General features: G+C 47.6%; 1 protein-coding gene and 1 pseudogene across 1 annotated transcript; one reads left to right on the top strand and one right to left on the bottom strand.

The window, feature by feature from the left end:
- Nucleotides 1-2,512: 2,512 nt before the first annotated feature.
- Nucleotides 2,513-6,282, top strand: LOC136502609 (uncharacterized). The gene is made up of 3 exons (XM_066497864.1): nucleotides 2,513-4,213; nucleotides 4,316-4,508; nucleotides 6,036-6,282. The coding sequence occupies exons 1-3, from the start codon at nucleotides 2,733-2,735 to the stop codon at nucleotides 6,228-6,230; spliced, it is 1,869 nt and encodes a 622-aa protein (XP_066353961.1). The 5' UTR covers nucleotides 2,513-2,732; the 3' UTR covers nucleotides 6,231-6,282.
- A 1,352-nt stretch (nucleotides 6,283-7,634) lies between these two features.
- On the bottom strand, nucleotides 7,635-22,406 carry LOC136467258 (putative disease resistance protein At3g14460; annotated as a pseudogene).
- Between the last annotated feature and the right edge of the window lie 232 nt (nucleotides 22,407-22,638).

A 22,638-nucleotide genomic window follows, 5' to 3' on the forward strand; every position in this document is an offset into this window, starting at 1 on the left:
TGGCGATCTTACCCTTCTGTAATAAGACCTGTCTTCTTTTAACTCGGACTCTCCGTAGTCATCTTCTTTATCAAATCTTCTTGATATTTCTTGGTAGCGTTGGCTCAATTCTGGTTTGCCTCTTTCTTGTTGCTTTGAGTAATGTTCCTACCTTCCATTAACATCAGCACTCTCTACTGGTCCTAGCCTTTGAAAACTTGATTTTTTTGGGTGGTTGCTCCCCTTGTGGCTCCTGTGGAACCTCTTCGCCGGGTTGTTTTTTCTGATCCTCTGACTTTTTTCTTCTGATCTTCTTTTGTTTTTCCGTTATTCGTGAGGGTGTACAACTCCTTTGTTAATTCTTCAATTCTTTCCCTTTTTGTACTTTTTACGGTTTCTCTTTCCGCCTTCTTTCTGTTGTATTCCGTTAGTTCCGCCTTGTACTTATTCCAGATTTGCTTCCTTTGTTTAGCCCTATTCCTTCTTCCAGCCTTCAATTTATTCTTCTTTAGTCTTGCTAGCCTTTGCTCATTATTTTCGTTGCTGTCGCTTTTCTCATCCGGCGAGATGTTGCCTTCTGATTCATCTGAAGATTTTATATCTGGTATCTGTGGTGGTTCCAAAGGTTGTTCTAACTGCTCCACCATGTATACAGTGTACTTCTTCCAAGCTCTTCTTGTACGGTACTTCATCCTTCGTTTGGTTGAGCTGTCGGTAGTTTCTAAGCTGGATCCGAGTTCTTTTCCCTCTTGATAAGGTAGTTCTTCAATGTACGTGCTAGTCTGGGCTTTGCTTGAGGTGAAAGAACCCGGCCAATGCACCACACAGTCTTGTGGGGTAACTGTCATGATCATCCCTTCTTGTGCTCCCTCCAGGAGTATTTTTCTTGCTAAGTTCATCTTGTCTTGGGTAAAGTATTGGTAGATCGATGCCGTATTGTATAGTCCGTACGTTCCCGAGTTCTTTTTGGAGTCGTACGAGTTGTATTCCTTCACGATTGTTGTTGCGTCTCCGAGTCCAATTAGGCTTGGCTTTTTCGCTATGAAGATTATCTTAGAGTCGGGTTGTATCTCTTTCTCAAAGTCGGTTTCGTATCCGCTTTCTTCTTCATTCCGAGTTGGATCCAAAGTTGAAAGTTTCGTCATCTTCTCGGCGAGTTCATATTCAACTTTGTCGTCGAGTTCTTTTTCTTCTTGGAGACGGGTACGTAGCTTGCCGTCGCCGTCAGCCTCACAGATCCAGGATCCGAAGACGAAGGTTGTTCCCGCCGAAAAAGCCATCTTGAGGTCGAGGTCCGCCGAGCTCTCGAGAAAAAATTCATTGAAAGCCCCTACCTGGCGCGCCAGCTGTCGATGTTTTACCACCGATAGCCTGCAACGGGGGTACCCGAGACAGTTGTTCGGGCTTCGGCGAATAGTGGAACTCGACGGTTACGCAAAGAGACTCACGATTTATACTGGTTCGGGCCCTCGACTTGGTCGAGTAATAACCTTACGTCCAGTTTGGCGTTAGCCTGTTTGCGTCGTATTGCTTTGAGTATTGGGTGTGTTCAGTTGTTTACAAGGGATATTCTCACCAGCCCTTTATAGTCCAAGTGCTGAGAGGAGTTGTTTGTGTTCTACTTGGATACAAGGTCAGAGTCCTAAGCTATGCTTCGGGCGTCTTTCCTTGTATAGTCCGAATTGGAGTTTTTGTCTTGCACGTTGCTTTGCTCCGTGTTCTTCTTGGCGATTGGGCTGTGGGCCTTGTTATCAAGGCCCACCTCCCTATAGTACGGTCTATGGGGGCCCGTAGGATTCCCCATCGACAGTTGCTTAGCACAGGCGGTCCCCTCCTTGTGCCAGAGGGCGCTCAGGTGCTGACTGAGGAGGGGGCAACGAAGCCCGGTGGACCGAATAATCCCGGATCTGACAGGATATTCTCCCAATCTGGAATCGATGTGAGGATAGTTTAGCCATATATAAAGCCTACGAACATGTATAAATACGCCCCCGGGGTCATCGTAAAGGATGATGATGAGTATTGAAACCAGCTACCCATTCAATCACTTTGACATTCCCGTCTCGACATACTTTTGCTCTCGCCTTGTCACCTTTCGCGGGCCCACGAGTAGCCTACCATATACCTAGTCTTTGAAAGTTATAAGGCCTAGAACAACACAGTCAGTCTATTCACTTGTTGGTTTCAGTCAAGACTTATCAGTCAGTCAACAGTGTTTTTCTCTCACAATAAATCAGCACCAGCAACTAGCGAACAGGCTAAATGAATCATAAATTCTTCAATCACTCAATCAGCTGACAGCCTGTTCGTTTCGTCGTAAATGATCGTGAATTATTTACTACTGGCTGGTTTGATATGAGAAAAAAATATTATTCTAACTTATAATCCACGGTCTTATTAGAGACGGAGAATATCACCTATACGAGCACCGGTGGACCCATCTGGCAAACACGCTGCTGATCCAGCCCCGCTCGGCTGTAACGCCCACACCCACCACTCCATCAGGCAGGCTGCAGGCACGCACCAGCCAGCCAGCGCCCGCCCACCACCGAGAAAACACCGCACCACCCGCCCGCCCTCCCGGCCGATATCACACGACCGCCCGATCCGGCCGGAGTCTCTCCCTTTTACCCCTCCCGCGCCTCCGCGCTGACGCCCGCCGCGGCGTCCGCTCCCCGAGTCCAACCCCAATTCTGCCGGGGCAGCGGCTCTCCGAATCCCCAATTTTTTTCCCTGCCCCAAAGGCCGCGGGGATGAACCGGATCCCGTCCGTCTCGCTGCGGGGCGGGGCGGACGAGGACGCCGCGGCGCTGTCGCGGTGGGTGCGGGCCTTCTGCGTCATCCGGTTCGACCTGGAGCGCGGGCAGCTGGTGGAGGCCTGCTTCCCGCCCGACGCGCTGATGGCGCCCGGCGGCGGCCTCGACCGCCTCGTCGCCTTCTCCTCCTTCCCGGACTCCATGTCCCACCACCTCCCACGCCACCGCTCCTCCGTCCACGACTCGCTCTTCTCCTTCCGCGTCCCGGACCCGTCCTCCCCGCGCCGCGCTTTCCTCTACGGCTTCGTCTTTAACCGCCAGCGCCAGGACGAGCGCCTCCCCCGCGGCGGCGAGCAGAAGTCCGTAGTCATCCTCTCCCACGCTCCCTACTCCTCGCTTTTCCGCTTGCTGCTGCAGATCCTCGGCCCGCTCTGCTTCGACGTCGGCCCCTCCGCGCTGGCCATGGTGGCGTCGCACGTCGCCGCGTGGCCCGCGCCTGCGCCAGGGCGCCCAATGGAGCTTCCAATTGGCAGTGCCGCGCTGCGCGTGCACCTCCCGCCTGCGGCTGACGACCCTGGTCCGCCGCCTGCGCTGCTGCCCGCCAACCCCTCGGTGCCGTACGGACTCTTCCATGATGCCGACCTGTTTGCCGCGTTCCGTGGATTACTCCTCCACCTATGGACGCTCTGGGAGCTCATGGTGGTTGGCGAGCCCGTGCTGGTTGTTGCGCCGTCCCCAGCTCAGTGCTCGGAGGCTGTGGCTGGGCTTGTTAGCCTTGTTGCTCCACTTTTGTACAGTGTAGACTTCAGGCCGTACTTCACCATCCATGATCCAGATTTTGCTCGCCTGAATGCGCTTGCAGAAGGTGAGGTGTTCCCGCCGATGGTACTTGGAGTGACCAACTTGTTTTTCTTGAAGAGTCTTAAGAGCATTCCCAATGTTGTATCGGTGGGAAGCCCAAACCCAAATTCAACAAGGGTGCTACCAGTGGGTGGCCAATTGCCAGGAAATGGAATGAATGGGACACCTGGGAAGCTCAAGCTTGAGAAACTTGCAATCAATAAGTTCTCTCCAACTAGCCTATTGAATTCCATCAAATTGAGAAGAGAAGGCCCTCTTTCTCTCATGACAGAGCACAAAGAAGCATTATGGAGCACGTATTCGCCAACCACAAAGCCCGATACTTCTGTTCTAAATAGGCTCATTGACGCTGGTGTGTCACCAAGGATTGAGGAGTCCATGTCAGTAGTCAACAATGAGATATTGCGGCGGCACTTCTTGGAGCTGACGACCAACTTCCTTGCACCTTTTGGGCCGTATCTGAGAACTACAACACCATCAGAAGGGAGTTCACCTTTTGTTGACCCACCATTGCTACCACCATTTCACGCAGATGAGTTTGTCAATGGTTTGGCTGCTAGAGGTCCAGGGAAATTTTTGTCCAAAAGGATGAGGTCCAATTGGTTGGACCTATACAGGTAAGCTATAATTGTTTTTATTTGTGAATAAATTTGTTAGGTGTCTTCTTTGAATTGCTGGCATAATAATGAAGCATGACCTGTGTTTCTCATATTTAACAGGAGATTCCTCGAAGGCCCCAATTTCATGCCTTGGTTCCGGCAAAGACGTGCTGCTGCAGAGCAAGGACAGCAGAGGCTCTGGAGGCAGGCTCGCATGAATGTTGACATTGAAAAGCTAATGTCAAATATGTCTGAATTAGAGAGGATTGATTCTTTTAATGCTGTTGAGCGTTATCTTGTCAGAGAGATGGAGGTAACTTTCTTAGTCACATCTGACCTACTAAGTTTTGCAATTGCTTAACATGACAGCATTTCATTATTAAGGCATTTATTCTGCAAGTTAGGTGTGCAAATTTAAGTTTGATCACCTGGACAAGTTCTATGTTCTGACAAATATAATGCCAAGAATAGCTCAGAATACACATATCAAGTAAAGAAAGAATTGCATATGTTTGTATTGATGAATTTGTCACCGAAGGCTGCAAACTTATCCTAACATGAAACATAAATAAGACTTAACTGTCTGACTCTAGACCTTTTTTTGTTGGGAGTGCTTAAGTTGGAGTTAGACTCAAATACTAAGAGGTGAGATAAGGGGCATCCTGGCATTACCTGTGGACTCTAGGAACTGAAACAATTGAAATAATATGTACTGGTAATTAATTGAGAATGATCTTGCTTAGGGATCAAATGTTCCAATACTCAGAAAGTCAGATCCCTTTTAGGAAAAAGTTCAGCATCATTTATCCATGGTGCATATATCAAAATTAGCATGAGTGAAGTTCTTATAACGAGCAGATTAGTGTCACTAGCAGTTCGCATTAACTTCTTGTAAAGAAAAGTAAATACTAATATCCTATAATTGCTTTCGCTAACTGCCACAAGAATAGCTTGTTTCCTTCGTGCTGATAAAATGTATATTTCAAGCTACCATCTTGCACCAAGAGCATAAGCATATTTGATGCTAGTCTGCCATGTTTTTGTTAGTTTGACTATAGACACTCCTCTTCCACACAAAAAAATTGGCAGGACATCTGTATTTTAAATTTTGATGAAGACTTTGGTACTGTATTAAAGGAACCCTTTGTTTTCTGACTGCCATGCCTTAAGAAATCTAGTTTTCCACAATAATTCATATAGCTTGAATATTTATTACTACGTTTTCGAAGAATTACTACTTTACCTGTTGGGAGCTAATAAGAGCAATGTTAACTGCCTCTTTGTTTGAAGAACACCATGTTGGGTTAGTGTTTGAATGACCATTCTACTGTACAAGAGTACAGGACTATATTAATCATAGGTTTTGTTTTCTATTATTCTATATTGAATGTCTATAGAGGAATACTGTATTTTCTAACATCTCGTAGTTGCCTTCATTGGTATCACCAATAAACTAACCAAAATGATGTTCGTGTTTAGTACTCCCTCCACTCCAAATTATAAGACTATTTGGCTTTTCTACATTCATAGCTTTTGCTATAAACTTAGATATACACTATGTCTAGATACATAGTAAAAGCAATGTATCTAGAAAAGTCAAAACGTCTTATAATTTGGAACTGAGGAAGTATATATTTTGTCACTTGTTACATCAGCAACTAAGGTTGTTTGACCGGAAATGAGCATGGTTCTTAATGGTTTATAGCATTTAGAGAATTTGAAGGCAAAAGGAATATCTTGTGCCATTAACATGCTCAACATCCCTATTCTGCCATTTGGCCATATATTCTGTAGACATTTATCAAGCGAAGTTCCTAATGTTAATGTCTTCTTCCTCCAGAACCCTGGAAAAGGAAGTGCTGATTCAATAGGAGCATGCCAAAAATTGAAGGTAGACCTCCAAGCAGCATTCAATGTCCTGCCGAAAGACATGCAACAACTCCTGCTCTCCAACCCTAAAAGAGCTGTTCTTCTTCAAGGTAGTCAAGAAAAGGCCCTGGGGGCCAACGGCATTGTCACCCAGACAAGTTTGTAGCAGTCCCCCCCCCTCTGTAACATTACCATTATAATACAAAGTTACACATTTATATACTTGCTTGATGGGTTAACCCACGTTTGTCAGATCTGTCTCTTTCCCTCGTTCTTCCTCTATTAGTTTTCCATAGTAACCCTATTTGGTAAGGCATGGAAATCTTAGCAGACTAGCAGAGCGGCTACTGCTTCTCTAGGTACGCAGGTTTGGAACGTGGGCTTTTCCTCTTGCACCCAAAATGACACAACAACGTGCAGCCTTGCTCCAGTGCCGGGGTTTACTGCTGTATTCCAGTACGTGCATGATGACGTTGCGTGTCCAAATATTCAGGCGGCTCCAACACATCGATGTCGTTAGTTGGTGCAAGCAGCATATCGTCTCTCTTCTACAGTCTTGTGTAAAGTTCAGCTCATAGATTTGCTTTCTTGCTTCCTCAGATTTTGAGGGAGTTAGAATACACGGGGTGCAGATCCGCCCCATACACTATAGAATCCAAACGAAAAATGTTGCAGAAAAGCGCATGAATAATATTGAATTTCTCAAAGATGTATTGCAAGGGAAAGATAATAGCACTCTCTAAATACAGTGGAAATGGTCTTAGAAGTGGGTACGGTACGGGAGGAAAATTCAAGAGATTCAATTTATCTCAAACTACTCTTTGCTGAACACTTCCCTTACGAAACCTTGCTCTGAATCTGGGCCTACTAAATGTTGAGGATGAAGTCGGCTAGTGTCACACTATCACCCCCTGTTTAGATCTAATTGGAAGCATGATTTCTCTGGATGCTTAAACTTGCTTTGGTCCTGCAATCCTTGCAAGAATTTGACAGATACCAAGAAATAAACCTTATCCGAACTCAAGCTACATGAACAGAAGTGATATCGCTGAAGATTGTGATCATGGAAAAACATCTGGACATAATTTCCGCTAGCCAAAATCCGACCTCTGCAAGTATAAAAGATAATTTAGAGTAACCCTTTAATTTGCACTTAAATTACCCACGACTACCATTATAAAGTATAAACTAAAGTATCCTTTAAATCTATATCTAAATTTCCAATATAAACTATTATGAAAAATAATTAAATAACGATAAATAGATGTTTCTAAATTGCCCAGTTCTACCATTCTTGAATTCAAAGTATAAATGCTATGTGTCATCGATATACTAACTATACATGCATACGTTAGCGATAAGCATATATTTTGGTAATTTATGACCGTGAAAAAAAGTTCGTTGAACAAACCACATACCAAAGGCATTGACAATTTGGGTAGAGATTAAAGAGTATATAAATGGATATCGTGTTAAAGAAATGAATAGACAGAGAGTAAAGGAAACCAATTTAGATTAGTTTTATGTAATTTATTTATCCATGAAACCTATGTAACATAATATTCTAGACCGTGTTGAAGCACGGGTTAATGAACTAGTAAGATACTAACCAATTTTGTGTACAAGGTTAGGCACATCCTGAGATGTTCATGCTTGGCAACTCATAATCATGTATAGATACAATGTGAATCCGGAGGCTAGAAGAATGTACAACTTCAACACGAGGCCTGCACAACAGATGAAAACAAGTGGGTTAGTTGAAGAAAACTATAGTTGTAGCCAAATAAACAAAAGGAGAATGACTGATGTGTATGGTGGTAGGAAAAGCATGGGATGGTGGGTAGGATGATTCCACCTCTTAGTTACCTTGGGTTAGTCAGACTTTGACTATTGGAATGGTTCCTATCAACTTGCAGCACTGCCTTCTTAGCTCCTCGCTATTGCCAGAACTGACATCCAATACTCGCAATGAACTTGGAAGATCATTCATCTTGGGCAGTGATTGAAGGGCTGGGCAGCCTATGATCCATAAATCTTGCAGTGAACTTGGCAGGCAATCCATGGGTAGAGACCGGATGGCTGGACAACTGTGTATCCCTAACCTTTTCAGTGAACTTGGAAGGCCATCTTTGGGCAACATGATGGCTGCACAATTTAAGATGATTAAAATCTTGAGGTTGGGAAGTCTGTGTAGCCCTTTAGGGAGGCACTGCAGCTTGTGGCAGTCACTAAATGTGATCTCCACAAGAGAGACGAGGAGCACAAGGGCCTTCTCTTGCTCTTTTGTGAATCGCTCCACCTCTTTTACCCTCCAAAGATGCAGTGAGGTGAGCGAGGAAGCGAGCAAGGTACAGATGGGCGCAACAAGAACTCCTGCGACATCATCTGTTTTAAGCAGTTGGGAGGAAGAGGATGGGAACTCTTGTTCCCGTGGCAGTGAGGGCTTGGAACCAGCAAAGAAATTGGGAGTTTCACGGATGATTAATTCAGTGAGAGTGAGATGATCTTGGGAGAGGAGAGACCACAGCCCCTTTGCCTCTTAAATCCTCACATTCCACTATGGTTAATCTTGTGAGAGATGTGAGGTTTGAGATAGGCGACAACATCTCGGTGCCCACTGCGCCAAGATAGAGATATTCCAAGGAGGTTGGGAAGGGGAAACCTGAACAAGAAGAGGATGACGAACAGGAAGAGAAACTGGGGCAACCACTTATCTCCAACGATCGGAGGGATCGCAGACCTTGGAGTCCTTGTCTTCCACCGGCTCGTCCAACTTGTCTGTTGTCGTCGACTCGAACTGGATTGGAGTGGAGGCCCAGATTTGGGCAGTTCCAGATCTTCAACTTTTGTAATTGGGAAGGCAAGAGCAGCATCCCTTCTGCTGCTGTTTCCTCCTCTCCCCTTTGTGGGTGCTCCTTGATTTGTGCATCATCCACTTTGTTAGCTGAAGATGGTGGCTCAGGTGTTGCCGCGGCCAGCTTCTCTCTTACACCTAGACCTGTTATCTTGTTACATGACCACACGTCCAGTTCTGAGAGCTTGGGGAAATAATTGAGTAGTTGTGTCAATTCCTTAACGCTACCACCCCACCTGGTGATGTCCATGCATTCGATTGGAAAGTGATATTTGGCACAACTCTCACCTTTAACCAACGAGAACACAATGCCGCTTGAATGCCGCAGCTGGAGTCTTTATGGATGATAGAACCTGAGATTGATGCAGTGGGAGAGGAGGGCATCTTTCCATCACCAACTCTTTTAGTTCAGTTAGATTACCAAAGGCCAATGTGTTCCAAAACGAGCTATCAAGATCATCCTTCCCTAAAATTGTCAAGCTATATTCAAGTCGATAATTTTTTTGCACAAATCAGTTCCTCAAAGCCCAAACCAACTCTATTTATCCGAGTGGAGCACAGAGCACTGGTCCAAGGTACAGGAGGAAAGGACAACAGCTTCGGACAGTTTACAATTTTGAGCTCCGGTAGTCTAGGAAACAAATTCATCTTTGCCTCGTTCTGTTGCTGACAGCAAGTAGAATGGGAAAACGACAACTCTGTGAGTTCAGAGCAATGTGTGATGATGAGCACTTCCAAGTGAGAGTACAGATGACTAGGGTCAATTTCAACCCATCTTTTAAATCTTGGCAGCTTATTAAATTCTAGCCTTCTCAAATTTCGAAAACTATTATGTGATATGCAGCCCAAATGCTCCTCACCATGCTTGTTGACCAGCCACAGTCCTCCAAGAGGTGGAAAATTTTCCCAAGACACATCATCCAGAAATAGTGATTCTAGATTTTTAACAGAGAGGTTCTCACCAAGCCATTTTGGGCAGTTAGTACCTCCATGCCCTCTAATGCATATGCCACGGATATTGCTATGTGGTTTCATAATTTCTAGAACATTTTCCTCATATATATGATCCTTGTTATGTTGTTTGACATCCCATTCTAATGTTAGACTGTGCAACCTGTTTTTGTGTACAATTTCGGACTCAGTTGCTTCCTCCGTTGCTCGTACCCTTTCAAGACTACAAATGGCAAGTGAACCTCCAAGTTCTGCCAATTTCCCAAGCTGACTTAGTTCAAAACCCTTACTTTCTTTTCCAACTTCAAAGCTCCTTAACTCTTGCAATGATTTTATTTTTCCCACCTCAAATATGTTTGAGTGAAATTGAAGCTCATAATTTGGCACCAGAAAGTGACGCAATTTTGCAATGTTGCTCATATGTCTTGTGAAACCATAGCAGCCTTTGCATTCCTGCAGATCTATGACCTCTAAATGATAAAGTCTAGAGAGAGCACTAAGATTAACGGCCGACTTTCCCAAGTAAACTGATTTGATCCTTAGGTAGCGAAGATGAATAAGCTTTGAAAGGTTGCAGCACATATCCTCCACAGTATATGATGCCTCAGACAAATAAATAGTACGGAGGGCTGTTGCTTTCTCAAATAAATCACAGAAAGTCTTGGCAAAGCTTCCATGGTGTTCTCCGAATACCATCAATGTACGCAGGTTTTCAACTTTCAGCCTTTATCAAGTGTGCTCAAGTCAATTTTTTTTAACGCAATGGTAGGAGCTTTGCCTTTCAATTAAGATAGGAAAAGAAAGTTTATGTACGAGCAAGGACACTCGAGATTAGGGTTTCAAACCCCCACAAGCATGTAAAGGAGGGAACCGCATGGCCTAAAGGGGGGACAACAGTTAAACATAAGCGAGTGCTCTCTTCCTTTGCTCTATGTCTTCTTTTATCCTTGTGGCTACCTATGGCACCGTTTCTATCTTGTTGTTGAGAATTCTCCTATTTCTCTCTTTCCAAATATTCCAAAAGGTGTAGATTACTACCCCGTTAAGCCATCTACGCTCAGATCTTGGCACTTTTCTTGCTGCCTCTTCCCACCACGACCTGATATGGGTGGGGTCTACCTAGGGTTGATGTTGAAGTTGAGTGAAGTTTTCCCACGAGAGGATCTGATCCCAAACCGCCTTAGCAAAAGGGCAACATAGGCATAGGTGGAGGCCGGTCTCTAAGGGACCGTTGCACATCACACATTGTTGTTGGTGTAGCCTCTCTTTTATAGGTTTTGCGCCGTTAGAATTTTATCTTGCACTAAGATCCAGGCAAAGATCTTGCATCTGTTCTCCACATGCGCTTTCCAAATCAATTCCGTACGGAAGGGGACGAGCGAGCCTTTGAATTGAATTCTATAGGCCGAGCAGGTGGAGTAATTCCCATCCTTGGTCCATCGCCAGATGATGGTGTCCTGGACGCCCTGTTGTAGGTGCATATCCTGTATTCGTATCCAAAGAGACACAAACTCCTCTATGTGGACAACCGAGGTGATTTTCCTTTCTAGCTTGTGCATCCAACTGTTGTTCCGGAGCTCTTGTTGCACCGTTCGGTTTGTCCTTGAAACTAGGCGAAACAAGTTCGGGGCTAGGTGCCTAGGAGCTTGTCCATCAAGCCAATTATGGTGTCAAAACTTAGTCTTTGCACCATCCCCCAAAATTATAATGATTGAGGAGTTGAAGAGGAGACGATCAAGTCATTTTTATAGTACTTGAAGTTCTTTATGTCCTCGACATCTTTGTTATCTACAATGATAGACAAGTGGCGTACATCTTGGCGAATTTGAATTTACTTTATGTTAGAACTACATATGCCGAGACATTCAAATGACGAAATATTCACCGCCAAATTATGTAGTAGGTCATGGCCAACAAAATAAGTACGACCATCATTTCTTTCATTCCTTTTTAGAAACCCATGATTAACCAAGTCACTTAAGTAGCTATGTCCAACATCCTCAATTCTTCTGTTCAGGTCACATGGGTGTACAATGCCTAGCCCTATCCACCAGTGAACCAGCTCTTTGCTATCGAATTCGTAGTCTTCAGGAAACAAAGCACAATAGTAAAAGCACTGCTGAAGATGGAAAGGAAGATAGTCATAGCTAAGCTTTAATGCTGGCATAATGTCATTCTCATTGGTTTGGAGTTCCCACTCTTTGCTTTCTAGAACTCTAGTCCAATGTTCCAAAGTAAGTTGGTTTCTTAGTAATCTTCCTACAGTCTTTGCCGCAAGAGGAAAACCTTTCAATTTGCTCACAATTTTTTCCCCGACTTCACGTAATTCTTTGTGACATTCCCATGGCTGGTGATCACCAAATACGCATGCTTCAAAGAAATGCATGAAATCTTCACCCTCTAAGCATTCCATTTCTATTGGACAATCAACTGCCTTAATAACCATTTTTGACACCTCAGGAATTCGAGTGGTCACTATAACCATACTACCTTTTCCCTCCCCTCTTCCAAATGGTACCAGTAGTCTTTTCCATTCATCCTCATGACATGCCCACATATCATCTAACACAAGCAAAAACCGTTTATCTTTCAATCTTTGTTCAATTAGCTCCTGATCACTACTTAATTATTTTCACAGTCAACTTTAGGAATTTGTTTCACAGCATCATGTGCCAACCTACTAGCAGTAAAATTGAGGGAGACACATATCCAAATTGTGACCTCAAAATGGCTCTTCAATTCTGCATAGATGTGTTGTGTGAAAGTTGTCTTCCCAATTCCCCCAGGACCATCAATTGGAAGCACAACAAGTTCATTATTAGCAGAACAGTTGCGATGAACAATGCCATGTATTCTTTTATTTTGGATGTCCCTCCCATATAATTGATTCTCTGTAATGCCTGAAGTGGTTACAGGTCGTTTCTTAGCAATGTCTTTTTCAGTGATACGGTTGGTGCCTATGAACTCTAGGTTCAGAATGTTGGATACCTTAGCACATATAGGCTTGAGGTGCTCTGTGAATCTGTGATGTCCTTCATCTTTGCAGACATGTCCACCCTGTTAAAATTCAATTCTGGTGCTAGTGTAGTGGTGTTTGTTCTCTGCTGTGCCATGGACGTCCAGCAGAGAAATTTCCTTCGATCCTCTGGCATGTTTGGACTCTCCAGCATGCCAGGGTGAGTATTACCATCATCGACCGATGAGAAGGAGCAGCATGGAAGGCATTTACCAACGGCATGGGCAGTACTGCGAGCAGCAGAAGTGTCTTTCAGCAGGCATCCACCGCCAACCTTCTTTTGGTCGCTGACGAGCTGCTCTCACGCTTGCCACACAAGACATCACTGAAGAATTGCCCTCCATTTCCTGTCATGTGATGATCCTCAGACATGTCAGAGTGTGCACCAACAGATGATATTATGGTCAATTAGTAAAGGGCGGCATGGGAAGAGGCGCTATATGAGGCGGCGTGGGTATTACTAGAAGCCAATTTTTGCATGCATCCGCCGTGAACCTTGCCGTCATCCTGGCTGGTGGTAGGAGATGGCGGCGAGGAGCTGACAGTCCGCCCGCCACATGAGCAGACACTAGAGAGGCACCACTGTTTTGCATTATTACCATCTTGCTTATCAGGATCACCCTGGACTTGGACGTTCATGTCACTACTAGAGCCAGAGGAGAGGTTGAGTTTAGCAGCTATGGCTCTGGCGTGTGGCGAGCGTTAAGGGCGAGTCCGTGGACGCAGCCCCCGGCGTGCACGTCGGCGGCATGGTAGGTGCCATCGAGCTCGTCCTGGATGCGGAAGTACTCGTGCTCATCAAGCACGTCGTCGGCATCGTAGGCCAGCTGCTGCGGCTTGTGCAGCAGCTCCTTCAGCGCAGGGCTGCGGATCTCCCTTTCTTGTGCGTTGTCGAGCATGGCCCGCGCGTATAGCAGCTCCATCTTGAGGGCGTCAACGTTGGGTCCGAGCCCCGTTGCTGGCCGCCCATGCCTCTAGCAAACCGCCTGTCACGGGGGTTGTCGATGTAATATCGTCGGCAGTCTCTCGAGAAGTATCTCACGAAGGTAGATTGATTGGTGGTGGAGCGTGAGATCAAAAACAAGAAGACAACAGAGACACACGAGTTAACAGGTTCAGGCCGTCAGTATGACATAATACCCTACTCCTATGGTCTGTTGGTTTGTATTAGCTATCGTATGATATTGCGTGAGTTTGGAGGGGTCCCTGCCCGTCTTATATAGTTCGGGGAGTAGAGTTACAAGTCGGTTAGATCTGATAGATAACCGAAAAGTAATAACTGATTACAAGAATCTTGAGATAATACATATCCTAACAGATCTCGTAGTATCTTCAGGATATCTTCCAGATATCTTGCGGAAGGCGCCAACCAGGATCGTGCCCCACAAGGCTTCGTCTTGTGGGCTGGACCGCCCCTAAGGGCGTAGCCCATGTGGTCTGCCGTGGGTATCCGGGGTCGTACCCCCCACAGCTAGTCCCCGAGCACCTTGTACCCGTTGTACAACGTCGTCTTGTGCTTGTCCGAGCAGGTGCGAACAAAGCCGAGTAGTCAAACTCACGGTCCGACTACCGTGACGAGTTGCTGAGCAGTAGCGAGCAGCGAGGACCACAGCCGAGCAGTAAGATCCAAACACGGCTTGCCATAAGGGTGTAAGGAGCTCAAGTTCAGAATAGATAATTTCCTCGCAGTGGACCAAGTGTGTCCACTTAGAGTCCGACCACAGGAGAAGGAGTCAATCTTCTTCAAGAGCCATGTAGTCTTCGAGAAAAAAATCCCGCATATTCACCGCGAGGTGAAGTGTGCCCACTTAGTCCCCGAGGCTGACAGTAGATGATGTAGTCATGTGGTGTCAGGGTCAGAAAATAGAAGAATAGTAGAAGACTAGTCGAGCAGGCAGCCAGTCCCCGGGTGTGGCCCCAAAAAAAGACAAAGCACATTCACCACAAGGTGAAGTGTGCCCACTTAGTCCCCGAGCCTGACAGTAGGTGACGCAGTCACGTGGTGCCAGGGTCAGAAACAGAAAAACAATTAAAGACCAGCCGAGCAGGCAGCTAGTCCTCGAGCTACAAGCGGAGATATCGGAGAAATCAAACCATGGAGAAAAAACCAGAGTAATGGCTGTACAGTGTCGGTTACTGAGCCTCAATAAATGATGGAGAAGTCGGCGATTATTCGGCGAGTAGCAACTGACGGCGGCGATAAATGGGCGACATGGGCTGTGGTTGCGTAAAAGCCTACGTTACGGCCCACCTTGCTGTTGCGGAGGATTCGGAGAGGCGCAAATCGCGGGAACGGTTTCTCAAAAATCCTCGACTACGAAGAGGTGGGGAAAATGCTTTATAACTGCGCCGTCGCCCCCCGTGAACCCACCCTTACCACATCGCCACTTCATCTTCATCCTTAGCCATCACACTTCTAGATTCGCACCCACGCACACTGCTGGCGCCAGCCCCCATCTAGATCTAAAAGATGACGCCAAAGAGGAGAGCTGCGAACCCAAAGAGAGCGAGCCCAAAGAAAGCAAGTACCAGAGCCAATCATGACGAAGAGTGGGCGCCGTCGCGCACGGGAGAAACGGAACTCGAGAGATTGGTGGCGGCGGGCGTGCTTCCTGACCGTGTCACCGTCGGATGGCGATCAGCCAGTGGTGAGCCCTTCCCAATGCCTAACACCGATAAAGTTGTAGTCTTTGAGGATTATTTCTGGCGTGGGTTGGGGTTCCCTGTTCATCCTTTCCTTCGAGATCTGTTGGAATTCTAGGTGATTAGTCTGTGCAATCTCCACCCCAATACCATATTGCACATCTCGATCTTTATTCATTTCTGTGAGACGTTTCTGGGGGTTCTGCCGCACTTCAACCTCTTCAGACACCTCTTCTGGTTGAAGAAGAAAAGCGGCGGTGGTTCCAAGGTGGTCGACGGTGTCTATTCGCAGCTCCGGGATGGAATGGCCAGTGAGTATATCAACGTACCGCTGAACACTTCTCTGAAAGGGTAGAATTTCAAGTGGTTCTACATAAAACAGAGCCACCCTGCAATCCGCTGCAACGTCCACCATATCCCGAAGAACCAGAGGAGCTGGTCAAAGAAATCGAACAGTGCTGACATGGAACAAGTGATGGAGCTCCTCGACCTGATTAGAGGCGTGGAAATTAGAGGCAAACTGGTGGCAACAAGCTTCATAGTGCGCCGCGTCCAGCCCTGCAAGGAGAGGGCCCACCCGGGCTTTGACTACAGAGGTGATGACGACGGGACCCGAGAGAGGACGGAACGACTGACGAAGAAGAATGTCCTGGAGCGGGCCGCAGAGCTGTTTGCTCCCAACATTTCGTTCGCATGGCCAAAGCAAATGAGGGCCTACAATTACACATATCCGCCCCCGAAGGTGATCATCTCGATTTTTATTCCCGATACTTTTAATCCTGAAGCATTGACGAGCAGTGAACTGATTCACTTGTGCAAAGATCCATTCACAGGAAAGAGCGGTGTATTTCTCCAGCGTCCTGAGGGGTGATTGGCCGAGGGGAGTAGATGCCTGACGACCAGCTCGGTCGGAAGAAGATGCGGCCAGCGCCTCATCAGAATCCAGAGGCACCGACGCTGGTCGGATGGAGACTTCGCCCCTGGTGATGGAGAAAGTCCGGGGAAAGAGGACAGCGGCAGATGAGCCAGCCCAGAAGAAGAGAAAAACGGCGGCTGCCGCTCCCCTCAAACGGGGCGGCATCTCGCTTGGTGGCGACTCGACCACTCGACCATGAAGGACCGCGGTGCTCGAGTGGTCTGATGACGACGAAGATCTAGTTGCTCCTCCTCCAAGCACCCAAGCACCTCCAAGCAACACACGCATGGAGGAGCAACCAAGGGGAAGCGAAGAAGTCCCCGAGCACCAGGCGACAAAGGTTCCCGCTGGGCAGGCGACGGGAGTCCCCGAGCAACAGGCGGAGGTAAATCTAGAGCGATGGGCGGAGAAAACCCTGGAGCAGCAGGCAGAGCAAAGGCCGACTGTGGAGGAGGCGAGACCTTCACCCCAGGATAAGGGAGTCGACCCCACAGCCGCGCCTAGGGACTCAGGCAGGCATCGTATATTCAAAAAATTACACCTGCAGACCAAACGGTAAGTATCCTCGTGTTGGAGTTACTTTGCTATCTTGTCTTAGCTTTTTTGCCGCTTGACCAAATGATCTGATGCAATGCAAAGCATATGGAGGGTCCGGACCCGTCCACCCAGATTGACGAGTAGCCTCGGGCTGATCCCAAAGCGGAGGTAACGCCGTTAGCTCCCATGTCAGGGTCCCCGGGTGCTCGGTAGCCGGCGGGAGAGTCAACCACCGCTGCGGGTGGACTTGGAGACGGCAAGAGGTCAGCGTCGACGGGGAACGGGTCGGCGACAATACCTGAAGCGACGGTGGTTACTGCCAGGCCTTTAGGAACTGAAGCTGGAGTTACCAGCGAAGCACCAGAGTCTGGGTCGGCGAAACCAACGGCGCTCGAGGAGCTAACGGCGCCCCCGGAGGCGTCACAGGGCATGGTCAGACCCGCTGTCCGACCACAGAGCCCCTCGGCGGTTTCTCCCGCTGCCGTGGAAGAGGAGGACGAGGTGGAGGAGATATTTCGTGCTGAACCTTGAACCCAATCTGTTCGAATCCTCCATAGGCGCAGTGATAAGGTGGTAGTTGTCAAGGAAGAGGACACCCCAAGGAGATATGGAGGCTGAAATCCACCCTCGCCAGAGTAATAAAACAAATTGAGGTTAGTACTGAATCCGGAGTATTCATTTTTGACATTGGAGATCGAATACCATTATTATCCTTGTGAATTTCAGGGAATAAATTGGACTATCGAGCAGCGACACCAGTTGATAAAGAGGATGGAACCCCTCGCCAAGGAGAACCAAAAACTCAAGGAAGTGATGAACCTCTCGGAGAGACACACCTAGAGGGCCTGGCACGAGCGAGACCTCACTGAATCCAACACGCGGGACCTGGAACACCAGAAGGGAGTCCTGTCTGAACAGCTGGCGATTGTGAAAGAACAGCTGCGGAGCAAGTCCAAATAGCTGGCCACTGCCTCCACACAGCTGAAGAATGCTTCCGAGCATTTGGAACAGCTGCAAAAAGTCTCCGAGCAGAAGAAAGGTATGTGTGATCGACGAAAGTGCTTTGCATAGTTGGATACACTTACTTTTGGCGCTGACTGTTGTACTTATAGAACAAGATGTAGAGCTTGGCCAGCTACGCCAGGCCCTCGAGCAACTCTGAGAGGAGAACGCGAAGGAGACAGGGCGAGCGAGCAAGCTAGCCGAGGAGCTGAACGGTGAGTATTCCCTGGTTGGGGTTACCGCTGAAGTAACTTTCTCGTTTGATGGAACTTTGTAATGCTTACAGACTACCGTCGGAGGGTCAAGGCACGTTCGATGTGCTAGAGCAGGACGCCTGGACCCAAAGGGACAAGTTTGACGCTGTAGTTACCAGAATCAAACCAGTGCTCGACTGCATCGAACCAGAAGTGGCTCCTCAGCCCGACGACAGGCCACCGTGCCCGAACATCGTCATCGAAAGATGCAAGACGGCGTGGGAGAGCTTTAAGGGCTTCAACCACGATGTCGTTGTTACCGCCGCTACCCACGCCCTTGCTGTGGTTTGGTCCCACTATCCAGCCACTGACCTTTAGGCGATAGGGGGCGGGTTCGCTGAAGGACTGAGCGAGGTGGAGACCCAGCAGCTGGAAGATGAGGTGGAGAACGCAGCGAAGAAGTTGGCAAGCGATATAGACCTGTTCGACGAAATGGACGGCAATGGCGGAGCACAATGATTTGCCTGGCGGATATCATATGTAATTTCTGGACAGTGTAGTTAGAACGTGCGAAGGCGCAAAAAACACTTTTGTATACGAAAAATATTATAAGGTGCATGTGTATGCGGTTAGATTGTATTTCGACAAAAAAATCTTCATAGTTTTAACCACGTAGTGTAAGTAGAGTCCGAGTAGTTGGTTCGCTATTGACCCATATGGCCTCGACTAGCCCATAGTCCATAGCGTCGAGCGCGGAGCCCTTGCACGTGTAGGAGGAACAGGCATGACCAAGAAACCGTAGCCGACCACCCATAACGCAGAGCATGGAGCCCGTAGCACATGTAGGAAGAGATCAGAGACTGGGTCTTCTCCATAGAGAGAAGAACAGAACATGTGCTGCATGGCGGTTATCAAAATAACTTGGAGATATAGGTAATATAAGCGGCGTCTGAGCAATTAATTCTATGCTGAACTCTCGGCCTTGGCTAGCCCATAGTCCATAACGTCGAGCGCGGAGCCCGTAGACGTGTAGGATGAACATGCGTGACCAAGGGACCATAGCCGACCACCCATAACGCAGAGTGCGGAGCCCGTAGCATGTGTAGGGAGAGATCAGGGACTGGGTCTTCTCCGAAGAGAACAGAAAAGAAAGTATGTTGCTCGCCGATCGGTGAAATATCATGGAGATTTGAAGAAAAGTGTTCGGCGATTTGGAGAAAAAGCGTGGCGAAATACATTGGCAATTTAGAGGAGACGTGTTCGGCGATTTGGAGAAAATGTGTTCGGCGATTTTTGGCGAAAAATGTGTCGGCAACTTGGAGAAATCGTTCGGCAATTTTGGCGAAAAATGTGTCGGCGACTTGGAGAAATCGTTCGGTGATTTTGGAGAAAATGGTTTGACAATAACGTTGGAGATTTAGAGGAAAGTGGTCGGCGCAGTTATGGCGATTTCGTATTGGAGTTCGTTATGAAGTAGCATAGAGCTCGGCGACCGCAAGTGGATGTTAAACCACAATAGAGACAAAATGGAGACAAGTTATGGAGACCAAAACTTTATTCAACATAAAAGTGGAGAGTACATATCTAGAGCGTTTTAAGGATAGAAACGTATAAGGTGTTCGATGTGCCACGAGTTGGGAACATCGATTCCTTCTAAGTCACTTAGGCGATAAGAACCTGGTCGAGTAACCTCTTTGACGACATAAGGCCCTTCCCAAGGGGAAGAAAGCTTATGCATCCCTTCAGTTTTTTGTTTTCTACGGAGAACAAGATCGCCGACAGCAAATGAACGACCTTGGACGTTTTGGTTGTAGTACCTCCGCAAGCCTTCTAGATATTTAGCTGTGCGGACGTAGGTGATTAAGCGTTCTTCCTTGGCCCTGTCGATGTCCTCTGACCAAACAGCTGCGGCCTGCTCTTCATCATAGTTTTCCACCCTAGGTGCTCGGAAGGCAATGTCCGCTGGTAGTATGGCTTCTGAGCCATAGACCAAGAAGTATGGGTCACGCCGATGCTGCGACTCGCTTGAGTACGCAGTCCCCAGACTACAGCTGGTAGCTCCTTGAGCCAACTGCCCGGGTGCTTTTCTTCTTTCTGATATAGTCGCTTTTTGAGGGCATCAAGGATCATGTCGTTCGCCCGTTCAACCTGGCCATTGGCTCTAGGATGGGCAATGGAGACATATATGATGGAGATGCAACGGTCTTCACAGAAGTCCCAGAAGTGATGGCTAGTAAATGTAGTTTCGAGGTCGGTGATGATGCTGTTCGGGAGACCAAATCTGTGGATGATATCTTCGAAGAGCTCGACTGCTTTCTTTGCAGTAGCCGAGACGAGCGGTTTATATTCAATCCACTTGGAGAACTTGTCGATGGCAACATACACGTACCAGAAACCACTTGGTGCTGGTTTGAAAGGCCTGATCATATCCAGTCCCCAGCATGCGAAGGTCCAGGAAGCTGGGATGGTTTGCAGCTCTTGCGTCGGCACGTGTATTTGTTTAGCGAAAAATTGGCATCCTTCACAACGTCGGACGAGGTCTTCTGCATCAGAGATGGCTGTGGGCCAATAGAAACCAGCTCGGAAAGCCTTGCCGACCAGCGTTCTTGAGGCCGCGTGGTTGCCGCAGGAACTAGAGTGAATTTCGAGAAGTAGCTTTACTCCCTCCTCTTGGGTGATGCATTTCTGCAGTATCCCTTCCTTGGCACTTTTCCTCATCAAGTTGCTATCCACCAGCACGTAATGCTTGCTTCGACGAATTAGGCGTTCGGTTTCAGTCTTGTCGGCGGGTACCTCAGTGCTGGTGAGGTACTTGATGAATTGCTCCCTCCAATCGGCGGCCGACGAAGGTACTGTAAGTACCAGCTGCTTGGCGGGAGGAACTTCCTAAACTTCGTTATCTTTTTTGATGGATGGCGCTAGGAGATCCTGAACGAAGACCCCCAGCGGGATCGCGGCGCGAGAAGAGCCCAACTTGGATAAGTGGTCGGCGAGCTGATTTTGGTCGCGTACCACGTGGTGGTACTCGATGTCGTAGAATTTTCCTTCAAGCTTTCTGATTTGGCGCAATATGCATCCATCTTCTCGCTGGAGCAAGACCAGTCTTTGTTGAGCTGGTTGATGACCAGTGTGGAATCCCCATACACCATGAGGCGTTTGACGCCGAGCTCGATGGCTATACAGAGTCTGTGGAGACATGCTTCATATTTGGTGGCGTTGTTGGAGGCCGAAAAGTGTATCCGGAGAACGTATTGGAGCTTATCCTTGGTCGGCGTAATGAACAGAATGCCCGCACCAGCACCGTTGATGTTAAGGGCGCCGTCGAAGTACATCACCCAGTGCTCGGGGCAAGTGGCAGCGATAGGCTCTTGGATCTCGGTCCACTCAGCGATGAAATCAGCAAGCGCCTATGACTTGATGGTAGGCCTGCTTCTAAATTTGATAGAGTAAGTGCCAAGCTCAATAGCCCACTTGATGATGTGGCCGTTGGCCTCCTTGTTGCGGAGAATGTCTCCTAGAGGGAACTCAGTGACCACGGCGATCTTGTAGTAGTCGAAGTAGTGTCGGAGCTTGCGCGACATAATCAGAATTGCGTATAATAGCTTTTGTACCTGAGGATAACGAGTTTTAGGCTCATTAAGTACCTCGCTTATGAAGTATACCGGACGTTGCACCCTGTAGGCATGCCTGGCTTCCTCGCGTTCGATGACAATAGCTGTGCTGACGACGCGAGAAGTGGTGGCGATGTAGATCAGCAGAGTTTCATCTGGTTGTGGCACCGTCATGATTGGAGGCTTTGTTAGGAACAACTTGAGCTGCTCGAAAGTTGTGTCTGTCTCCTCCGACCAGGAGAAGCGCTCGGAGGCCTTGAGGACCTTGAAGAAAGGTAGCCCTTTTTTGCCGAGGCGTGATATGAAGCGGCTTAAGGCAGCCATGCAGCCTGTAAGCTTCTGTATATCCTTGACACATGTCGGCCATTTTATGTTGGTGATGGCGGAGACCTTGTCAGGGTTAGGTTCGATGCCTTGAGCACTGATAATGTAGCCCAGCAGTATACCAGATGGAACTCCAAAGATGCACTTTGAAGGGTTCAACTTCCATCGATACTTGTTCAAGTTGGCGAAAGTTTCCTCAAGGTCGGTGATAAGATTATCGGCGGCCTTGGTCTTGACGACCACATCATTGATGTAGGCTTCGACGTTGTGGCTGATCTGTTGGTCGAGGCACATCTAGATGGCCCTTTGATAGGTTGCTCTGGTGTTCTTAAGTCCAAAGGACATGGTTGTGTAGCAGTAAGCACCGAAGGGCGTGATGAACGATGTCTTGGTCTGATCTTCTTCCTTTAGGGAAATCTGGTGATAGCTAGAGTAACAGTCAAGGAAGGAGAGCAGTTCGTAGCCAGCGGTGGAGTCTACAACCTTGTCTATCCGAGGCAGGCCGAAGGGGTCTTTAGGACAGTGT

This window comes from Miscanthus floridulus, chromosome 1 (genome assembly GCF_019320115.1).
Source record: "Miscanthus floridulus cultivar M001 chromosome 1, ASM1932011v1, whole genome shotgun sequence".
NCBI classification, from domain to species: domain Eukaryota; kingdom Viridiplantae; phylum Streptophyta; class Magnoliopsida; order Poales; family Poaceae; genus Miscanthus; species Miscanthus floridulus.